The following is an 11,210-nucleotide window of genomic DNA, read 5'->3' as shown; positions in this document are numbered from 1 at the left end:
ATATGATCGTATATACATATGATTCTCATATGATCCACATATGATCTTCATATGAAAGTCAATGCATATGTGGATCATATGTGGCTAAATTGCCTATATGTATGACTTGTTATGCCATAAGAATAATAAATTATATTCATTTTACTCGTTTATCTATTGTATTATTTACAGGCGTCAGTCATAACAGATCTGCTGAAAGTAACAGTTGAAATCATCTTCTGATATACAAAATAGCCAAACAGAGAGACTAAATTTCATCAAAATTTGTTAATGTATAGGAATATTTATGATAGAGATAAAAAAAGAATTAGAACAAGATTCCTTCCTGGTGCTTATTGTTTCAACGATGCGAAGTAAGTATGCACAATGCTAATTGGTTTGTAATCAAATACAAAGTCTGAGAGTTGTTTAAAGTCTTATATGAAAGCAAATTCTGACTCAATTACCTATATTTTTCAAATGTAATAATATAGTGTATATTATATACATATCTGCTGAAAGTTCTGCTACCAGGTATATTCTTTCTTACACACAATTCACTCTCAAGACCTTGCAATTCTTCAAGCTCAATTTTGTTTTGTGACATCCAATATAAATTTCATAGATATTAGTATATGTATAGTTCGTAGCCTCCTTTTTCTTGTCTTCAATGAAACATGTGGAGATAACGAACAGTATTCAAGATCAAAAGTCCATAAAACAATACAAAATAGGAGCAGAACAAACCGGGATCTCCAAAACAGCAGAGGTGGGTGCCATGGAGGAGTGAGCATCCCCTGATGACCGGTCACACCCGCCATGTGCTCCTTGTCATGATCGGGAAATAACGGGAAAATCCGACTTCAAATCAGTGTATAAATAATGGACTAACAACAAAAAAAAATCTTAATAGTAATGAACAGTTTCTTAACCCTAACTCAAACGCACTAGCCACTATTAAAATTTGCAGAAAGTATCTGATATTTAGTAGGTAGTACCTAAAAAATGTGCATTTGTTTATATTTGTACCCCCGGATGTACCAGTAGTTGACAGAATTTTGTTTCACAAGCATCAAGTTTGGTCATTGTCCTTTTCCGATTAGACTAACTAGTATTTTTTGTACTTCCTAGACAATAAGGTGTTACTCGTTGAAGTAGAATCTTGTTTTAACATTGTTGAATGTTAAATTGTAGGTAAGACCGATTCCTTATTAATCGTCAACCCCCAAATTTGGGAATCACACCAATTTCGGATACAGAATATTCATGAACACATCTAAAAAGCAACCATCACCCCTACTCTACCCCCCACATTTTTAATTAATCAAATTATTTTGAATTTGTTTTATGGATCGTTTTTTATGAATCACTTTTGTTTCAAGTGAAGTATGAAGTTGTATTTTACAGCATTATAACATCTGTGTGTTTTAACGATATTTTGACTGGGAGACATTGTTTTGTAATCATTTATTGAACTGCATTTCTGGTCAAGCTTTCTTTGATTATGGTATGTATCCCAGCCAAATTCTTTCGTTTTCCTTCGTGTTCTTTTTTATGGTTTACATTTTTCGTCATTTAGATAATTTTTTTTTACACATAAGATGCTTTCTCTTATGAATTTTAGAAACAAGAGAGCTGTTTTGTTACCTTGGACCACCAGTAAGATTTTATCAGAAACATTATTAGAAGCTTGATTAATAGTGAACGAGACGATCAATATGTTATTCTGATCTACTCGTGTTACATTTTAATTACTGTCATGATAGTATAAAAAGAGGGGCAGCTGATGTATGTGACTATATTGTGGATTAAGAAACAGAAATATTGCAATCTAACTACAAACATATAAGTGTTCACTTCAAATTAATATCTTAAATTTTTATTTTTGACAAATTACATTGAATAAGATTGTTATTTTTACTTTAACTGTCTTTGAATAGGACAACTTTGTTCAAAACGACACTCCTTGTTGTGTGCATAATTTTCATAGTGTATGCAAAGGAACGCCCACAAGACTTTCTGGAGAAATACAACAAGTACAATACAGTGTGTCAAGGAATGGGTTATATAACAACTAACTGTACGGCACGAGAAAAAGGTGTTAATTCACCCATAAATGTGGAGGTTTTACTTTGTGAAACGTCAGACAAAGAATTATGTAATATTTTTTATTTCCTTCATGCTAAATTACATTCATAATTATGTTAAATTACTGATCAAAATGTGAAACACTCGTATGATACTAATTTATAAATTGTACATTATCAAAGTCAAAATCTTTCAGGGAATATTTTTGTGAAATTGATTTTCATTGTTTCTGTTGAATATACAATTAAGTATTTGTCATTGAATAGGAATCATTGCCTTTCAATCACGAATATCAAGAACTAAGGTGAACCTTGCCAACTATGCTGCTGTTGTATTTGAAAAGGTAACTCTGAACGATGGAAATGCCTATGATGCTAGAACAGGTAAATTCACAGCACCTGAGGACGGTGTCTACTCATTCACTTGGACAATTCTTACCAAGGCTGGGAAGAAGTTTAACACAGAAATTGTCCACAATGGTAACATTAATGGTTACAATCATGCAGACGGCGTCTCAGGCAGTTCGAGCTACTCTTCCGGATCTTCGTCAGCTATAATAAAAATGAAGAAGAAAGATGAAGTCTGGATAAGAACACATGGTGGAGATGGGCAACATGCTTATGATGACTGGTCATCGTTTTCCGGATTAAAGTTGTAACGGACGGAAATGTTGTTAAAAATAAAAATATTTTTAATGTCAAAATATCTTATGATTTTTGATAGTTTAATCATCAAAAGATAATTGAAAAGAAAAAAAAGAGATAAAGATAATATTTGATTATCTGTAAAAGGATCATCTTAATCTCTGCATAACAAAATCCAAATGCTTATATCTCCAAAAATGCTTAAGCATGTTTAAACCTTTTCAAATTTCAGAAAAAAAGCATTCATGCAATTTTCTTTGGAAATCATTGTAAAAAAAAAATTTGTTCGACATCACCTGATTCACGGTAAAAAAAAATCGGTAGGTAGTTGGGGGGGGGGGGGATTTTGGTCCTAGATTAAAATCAGTATAAATAAATCCATGAATAGAAAGAAAAATAAAGTTATCGTTTTCTGATGGATGAAAAAGTTTTAAGTCAGGTCAGTTTTAGCCTTTTAAAAATGGCCAAAGATTGATAACATAAATCATGCCTCGCTGGACTCACCATGACTTGTGAAATAAATGAGAAATTAAGAATATAAAACGACCATCTTTAAAAAAGTTCTAAATATAGATGGAAGCTCCATATCTTTATTTGGCAAGAAAGATTCAATCTATTTATGAATTTAAAGATGAAGATCTGAAAACTGCACCAGAAAGAATTAAATGTTAAAAGATTATATTAAAGAATTGTATAAGAAACTCAAAAGGCAATTTGCGAGTCATATATCCTTCATTTTTTACTTAAATGGGATTTGAAATTCTTCAAAATCATATTTTAGCTTTTAAAACTTTTAACATCCCAGTCAACATAGTTGAGTTTGATCCATCATACCTACATTGGATACTTGTATCTAGACTTTGTAAAATCTTTACAAACAGAGATACATTACAAAGTCGAGCAAATGCTCCTCTTAACATATCCTTACTCCTTTCAAAAATATTAGCTGTTGCTAAGAAGAAACTTCAGATGCAATGTGCTACAGCATATTCTAGAGACTGCGTAAATCAGATTGAATTCTCAAAATCTCAAAAGTCAGGTGCACCAAAGCGTACGACTTTTTTCGAAATATAATCTATATAATCTATAAAATATAATCGATAAAATCTGCTAGAAATCCTTTCTCCTATGTAAACGACATTAAGAAATAATAATAAAAAAAAGATGAATATCCGCCATCTTGAATCGCCATTTTGACTTTTAACTTACAGCTGCGCTATCATTCAGTTGTAGAATTGTGAGATACAGAGAAAAAAAATACAAATTAGCAGTGTATGGATATTTGCAATTGTAAAATCCTGAACAAAGCAGAATATAGAACAATAGACAAATAAATCAGAGAAAATTCGAATTAAGTGTAGAAACGACTAAATTTTCTGAGTTAAACTAATAATGTTAGCATTCTATTATCATTTTTATATTTGTATTACACTCAGTAAGATATTCACACATTATTTCTCCATTTTGAACGATATTAAGAGAAAATTAGAAAAAATTGATGTCCGCCATTTTGAATCGCCATTTTGACCTCTTTAATGCCATTTTCATGAATGCCAGCATATTTTTTCGGATTCAGCATACTCAAAATAGGTTAAAAACTATGCTAGACCAAATAATAATTATTTGCCGTTAGAAGTATTTTTTTCTATAAATCGGACCAGACTATTGTGCCTTTAATATCGTTTTATTTTAAATGTTATTCAAGGAAAAAGGTTAATTAGATTGTTTTTTATATCAGATATCAACATTGATTCCCAATAACATGTCGATTCAAACATGAAATAAACGTAATCTGCAGCATCTGGGGTTTTTTTTTTATTTGGAGGGTTTAGTTACTACAAATAACAAGGACAAATTATGAACCAAATTGTATGATAAATGAGATTACTTCAGCTATTTTTATCCTCAACTGAATATGTATGTAATAATGAAAGAATGTGGGCTATTGACAGATAAGTTTATGTTCCAGGGATGTCAATACCGTTGTTTAACTCTTTCATTTCGAAAATTCAATCGTCGTTATAGGGTATTATAGGCAATAAAAATCTATCAATTGGTCTATATCTGTATAATACCAATTGTAAGGTATTAGTTTTATACTATTTATTTTGTACTATTATAATAGTATTAGAGATCACGAAAATGTAACCGGCTAACAGTAACTTTCTGGGAGTCGGTGTTTTTGCCCTGTTTACGGATTTGTTTTATACAGTGTATACTGTATATATATTTTGTTTGTCACAACCATTGTTCATTTCCAAACCTTTATGAAGCCCCCCTTTCAGTGATATATTTTGAATGTATATTGATGATTTCTGTGAATTATGTCCCCTTCTATCTGGATATTGCAAAAAAGACGTGGAAAATGTATAATGTATTTTGCTTATGTAATGGAAAAATAGGCTATATTCCTTATCAATGTGAGACAGTTAAAAATGAATGAAGAGGTACATTTTCTGTTCTTTCTCGCAATTTTAATTTTTTATATAGAAACACAAATTGTATTCTTATTTTTCAAAGAAAGCTGTTGCCATACAAATCAATTGATAAAAAATAGAGATTTTTTTCTTACAGAGTGAAGCCATAAATTTTATCGATGCTGAAAAATTCTTTTCTTGTTTTAAAATATTTTCCTATATTCTAAAAGATAAAATAAAATGTCATTGATAGTAATAAGCTAAAATATAATGGAAGAGGTCATTTATTCCATATAATCATGCTAATAGCATTTTTTATATTATTTTCTTGAAAAAAAAAATTGGAAGCTTTTTTATGAATTCACTTCGTTTATCAATCATAATTGTGACTCTTATATCGTGAACAATCACATTTAGAAGAAATTAGTGCGATGTACATGATTACATGTATAAGTGTATTAGATGAAATATATGGAGATAATGAACAGAATTCAAGATCTTTCAATAAAACATTTGGTCACCAATAATATAGTATTCAGATAATGCAACAAAAAGTAAATGATTACAAATTTATGAAATATTTTTTTTACGATACTTTGTTAAATACTATACCATATACAATCATGGCTGCCTTAACGTTTTTGATACGAGTAAAAGATGCTTCATACTTTTAGCTATTTAAGATTTTTATCTTGTATAATACCAAAACAGCTATGGGCTAGCCATCCTTGTCACACCTTTTTCTATAGCTAGAATCCATATTTCTATGCTTTCTTTTTATAATTAGACAACGCCAAAGACGAATGCGAGGGGATAATTTAAAAAAGAAATAATCTTTGGAACATCAGGTATATATATTTAATATATAGATTATGAAATTTTTTGAAATTATGAAAATATATTAGTTAATAAAAGAATATGAAGTTATAATGTATCTGACAAGTTAGTTTTCAGTTTCCGTTAGCTTTCTGTTAGTTTTCAGTTTTAGTCAATGTCTTTATTAAAACAACCGCATACATGTATGAAACATATGTGTTAGACACTGTAGCATCTTTTATTTGTAGTTAACAGGAAAATAAAGAAACAACTTATTGTTAATTTGAATGTTTTTGTTTGATTTAGTGCTGTTGTTATATCGAAATGTTGTAGCGAAGCTCACAAACTTTCCATATGCTTTAATAATTTAACTGAATTCTTTTTATAGCAATGAAAAAGAGAAATTATTTTTAGACTAGTAAATGTATCGATAACATGAGTTTAATTGAATTATTTTGAATATCATATCTGAGTGTATTTTATTTGTTTGGATGGACTCATTTTGTTCCTCCCTTAGTCCGATGTGCCACTGCATGTGCATGACATTATATAGAAACGCTACGACTCATTCATATACTGTTATTGATTTGCAAATGACAATAAAATTTAACTGATGAGTTCCTCGACTGATTCCTTAGACAGTCATTGCAAATAATTAACATAAGGAAGTCTTAAATTTCATTTGATGAATTCATTAACACACTGAATTTGAACTCGTGCATTTAAAGCTTTATTTTTTTAATTCTATTCTTTGTCTTAACTTTCATTTCATTTTCTAGACCAACTAAAAGTTATCGTGTCAGTAAGATTTGACAATTTATCGATTTTGAAAATTTACCCACTCTTATACTCGAGAAAAAAATGTTCCCAGTTGTAAGTTGGTTTCGAATTTTGTTGGCGTGAGTACAGTTAACAATTAGTTCAAATCATAAAATGCTTTGAATATGTTTTATCAAGTGTACTTTTCTCGACAATTTTGGTCATTTTACTGCCAAATCCTGTTAATTCGTATGCCTGTGTTCCCGATATGAATGGAGATATTAATAAAAATGAATGATTTAAAAAAATGATTATAAAACTCTTGAAAACAGTCAAGAAATCATTTTGATGTTACATTGTACATAATTTTGTAAAAACAAAACAAAAAAAAAAATATTCGATTTTAGTGATATATTCATGTGTATTCAGAGGCTGGCTGTTAAATCAATCGTCCATCGTTTTAAAAGTGTTTTAATGAATCTGTTGACGAATGAGATCAAACATTAAATGGTTAATATTTTAAATGATATCCATTAGAGGTACCAGCTTGGGTAGTTCTGAATATTTATTTCATAAAGTTGGTGTCTCCCGCGTGGCGCAGTGGTTAGAGCGTCTGCTCTGGAGTCGCGAGGTAAGGAATTGATCCGTAAGTCGCAGTTCGAATCCTACTGTGGGACGTGGAGACCGGTCCTTCGGATGAGACCGTATAAACCGAGTTTTCATGTCGCAGTAGGTGCTGACAGGAAAAAGATCCCTCACTGCTCAATGGCCCTGAGTGCCGAGTGTAGGTCAAAATTTGCAGCTCTTTACCGGCAAGTGGTGTCGTGAGTGAAAAATTCTCGAGAAGGAACGTTAAACAATATACAATCAATAAATCAACGATCGATCATCGATTAAAAACTTGATAACTTTGCCTGTATTGATGACTCTGTCTACTTGAGAATAACCCAGTGTACCTTTTGGGATCGTCATGTACATGTACTTTTTAAAATGTTACGCAAGGGATGCTCTCCGATAGTCCCGAAAATATTGCGACGACCTGTTATGCCATAAGAATAATAAATGATATTCATTTTACTCGTTTATCTATTGTATTATTTACAGGCGTCAATCATAACAGATCTGCTGAAAGTAACAAACAGTTGGAATCATCTTCTGATATACAAAATAGCCAGACAGAGAGACTAAATTTCATCAAAATTTGTTAATGTATAGGAATATCTATGATAGAGATAAAAAAGAATTAGAACAAGATTCTTTCGTGGTGCTTATTGTTCCAACGATGCTAAGTAAGTGTGCAAAATGATAATTTGTTTGTTATCAAATACAAAGTCTGAGAGTTGTTTAAAAGTCTTACATGTATATAAAAGCAAATTCTGACCCAATTGTCTATTTTTTTCAAATGTAATAAAATAGTGTATATTATATACATACATGTATTTGTAGAAAGTTCTGCTACCAGGTATATTCTTTCTTGAAAAAAAAAACAATTCACTCTCAAAACCTTGCAATTCTTCAAGCTCAATTTTGTTTTGTGACATCCAATATAAATTTCATAGATATTAGTATATGTATAGTTCGTAGCCTCCTTTTTCTTGTCTTCAATGAAACATGTGGAGATAACGAACAGTATTCAAGATCAAAAGTCCATAAAACAATACAAAATAGGAGCAGAACAAACCGGGATCTCCAAAACAGCAGAGGTGGGTGCCATGGAGGAGTGAGCATCCCCTGATGACCGGTCACACCCGCCATGTGCTCCTTGTCATGATCGGGAAATAACGGGAAAATCCGACTTCAAATCAGTGTATAAATAATGGACTAACAACAAAAAAAAATCTTAATAGTAATGAACAGTTTCTTAACCCTAACTCAAACGCACTAGCCACTATTAAAATTTGCAGAAAGTATCTGATATTTAGTAGGTAGTACCTAAAAAGTGTGCATTTGTTTATATTTGTACCCCCGGATGTACCAGTAGTTGACAGAATTCACAAGCATCAAGTTTGGTCATTGTCCTTTTCCGATTAGACTAAATAGTATTTTTTGTACTTCCTAGACAATAAGGTGTTACTCGTTGAAGTAGAATATTGTTTTAACATTGTTGAATGTTAAATTGTAGGTAAGACCGATTCCTTATTAATCGTCAACCCCCAAATTTGGGAATCACACCAATTTCGGATACAGAATATTCATGAACACATCTAAAAAGCAACCATCACCCCTACTCTACCCCCCATATTTTTAATTAATCAAATTATTTTGAATTTGTTTTATGGATCGTTTTTTATGAATCACTTTTGTTTCAAGTGAAGTATGAAGTTGTATTTTACAGCATTATAACATCTGTGTGTTTTAACGATATTTTGACTGGGAGACACTGTTTTGTAATCATTTATTGAACTGCATTTCTGGTCAAGCTTTCTATGATTATGGTATGTATCCCAGCCAAATTCTTTCGTTTTCCTTCGTGTTCTTTTTTATGGTTTACATTTTTCGTCATTAAAATAATTTTTTTTTACACATAAGATGTTTTTTCTTTTGAATTTTAGAAACAAGAGAGCTGTTTTGTTACCTTGGATCACCAGTAAGATTTTATCAGAAACATTATTAGAAGCTTGATTAATAGTGAACGAGACGATCAATATGTTATTCCGATCTACTCGTGTTACATTTTAATTACTGTCATGATAGTATATAAAAAGGTGCAGCTGATATATATGACTATATTGTGGATTAAGAAACAATATTGAAATCTTACTACAAGCATGTAAGTGTTCACTACAAATTTATCTTATTATTTTAATTTTTGACAAATTGCATTGAATAAAAGGTTAGTTTTACTTTTACTGTCTTTGAATAGGACAACATTGTTCAAAACGGCACTCCTTGTTGTGTGCATGATTTTCGTGGTGTATGCAAAGGAACGCCCACAAGACAAGTACAATACAGTGTGTCAAGGAATGGGTTATATAACAACTAACTGTACAGCAGGAGAAAAAGGTATAAATTCACCCATAAATGTGGAGGTTTTCCTATGTGAAACGTCAGACAAAGAATTATGTAATATTTTTGATTTCCTTCATGCTAGATTACATTCATAATCATGTTAAACTACTGATCAAAATGTGAAACACTCGTATGATACTAATTTATAAATTGTACATTATCAAAGTCAAAATCTTTCAGGGAATATTTTTGTGAAATTGATTTTCATTGTTTTTGTTGAATATACAATTAAGTATTTGTCATTCATGTTTTTGAATAGGAATCATTGCCTTTCAATCACGAATATCAAGAACTAAGGTGAACCTTGCCAACTATGCTGCTGTTGTATTTGAAAAGGTAACTCTGAACGATGGAAATGCCTATGATGCTAGAACAGGTAAATTCACAGCACCTGAGGACGGTGTCTACTCATTCACTTGGACAATTCTTACCAAAGCTGGGAAGAAGTTTAACACAGAAATTGTTAGCAACAGTAATATTATTGGTTAAAATCATGCAGACGGCGCCTCAGGCAGTTCAAGCTACTCTTCCGGATCTTCGTCAGCTATAATAAAAATGAAGAAGAATGATAAAGTTTGGATAAGAACACATGGTGGAGATGGGCAACATGCTTATGATGACTGGTCATCGTTTTCCGGATTAAAGTTGTAACGGAAGAAAATGTTGTTTAAAATAAAAATATTTTTAATGTCAAAATATCTTATGATTTTTGATAGTTTAATTATCAAAAGATAATTGAAAAGAAAAAAAAGATATATAGATAATATTTGATTATCTGTAAAAGGGTCATCTTAATCTCTTCGTAACAAAATACAAATTGTTATATCTCTAAAAATGCTTAAGCATGTTTAAACCTCTTCAAATTTCAGAAAAAAAGCATTCATGCAATTTTCTTTGGAAATCATTGTAAAAACAATAATAATTTTTGTTTGACATCTCCTGATTCACGGTAAAAAAAATCGGTAGGTAGTTGGGGGGGGGGTTTGGTTCTAGAAAAAATCAGTATAAATAAATCCATGAATAGAAATAAAAATAAAATTATCGTTTTCTGATGGATGAAAAAGTTTTAAGTTAGGTCAGTTTTAGCCTTTTAAAAGTGGTCAAAGATTGATAACATAAATCATGCAAACGGTTCCTCGCTGGACTCACCATGACTTGTGAAATAAATGAAAAATTAAGAATATAAAACGACCATCTTTAAAAAAAGTTCTAAATATAGATGGAAGCTCCATATCTTTATTTGGCAAGAAAGATTCAACTATTTATGAATTCTAAAGATGAAGATCTGAAAACTGCACCAGAATGAATTAAATGTTAAAATATTATATTAAAGAATTGTATAAGAAACTCAAAAAGTAATTTGCAAATCATATATTTTTCATTTTCCACTTAAATGGAATTTGAAATTCTTCAAAATCATATTTTAGCTTTTAAAACTTTTAATGTCCCAGTCAACATAGTTGAGTTCGATCCATCATACCTATATTGGATACTTGTA

At 30.8% G+C, this 11,210-nt stretch overlaps 1 protein-coding gene across 1 annotated transcript; it reads left to right on the top strand.

The window, feature by feature from the left end:
• The first annotated feature begins 346 nt into the window (after positions 1–346).
• On the top strand, positions 347–10,201 carry LOC134263475 (uncharacterized). Its single transcript, XM_062745825.1, has 4 exons — positions 347–353; positions 2,334–2,721; positions 9,567–9,706; positions 9,972–10,201. The coding sequence occupies exons 1-4, from the start codon at positions 347–349 to the stop codon at positions 10,199–10,201; spliced, it is 765 nt and encodes a 254-aa protein (XP_062601809.1).
• Positions 10,202–11,210: the final 1,009 nt, after the last annotated feature.

The sequence above is a fragment of the Saccostrea cucullata genome, unplaced genomic scaffold (genome assembly GCF_032062105.1).
Source record: "Saccostrea cucullata isolate Sc308-1 unplaced genomic scaffold, CSIRO_AGI_Scuc_v1 ctg2297, whole genome shotgun sequence".
Classification (NCBI taxonomy): domain Eukaryota; kingdom Metazoa; phylum Mollusca; class Bivalvia; order Ostreida; family Ostreidae; genus Saccostrea; species Saccostrea cuccullata.
Note: the sequence above shows the minus strand (reverse complement) of the source record. Positions and strands in the feature narration are given on the sequence as shown.

What these genes read in the sequence shown, in the direction of transcription:
- LOC134263475 (XM_062745825.1), top strand. An exon ending in TCGTTTTCCGGATTAAAGTT is followed by an intron (nt 2,722 to 9,566) that starts GTAACGGACGGA and finishes GTCTTTGAATAG; the next exon opens with GACAACATTGTTCAAAACGG. An exon ending in CTGTACAGCAGGAGAAAAAG is followed by an intron (nt 9,707 to 9,971) that starts GTATAAATTCAC and finishes GTTTTTGAATAG; the next exon opens with GAATCATTGCCTTTCAATCA.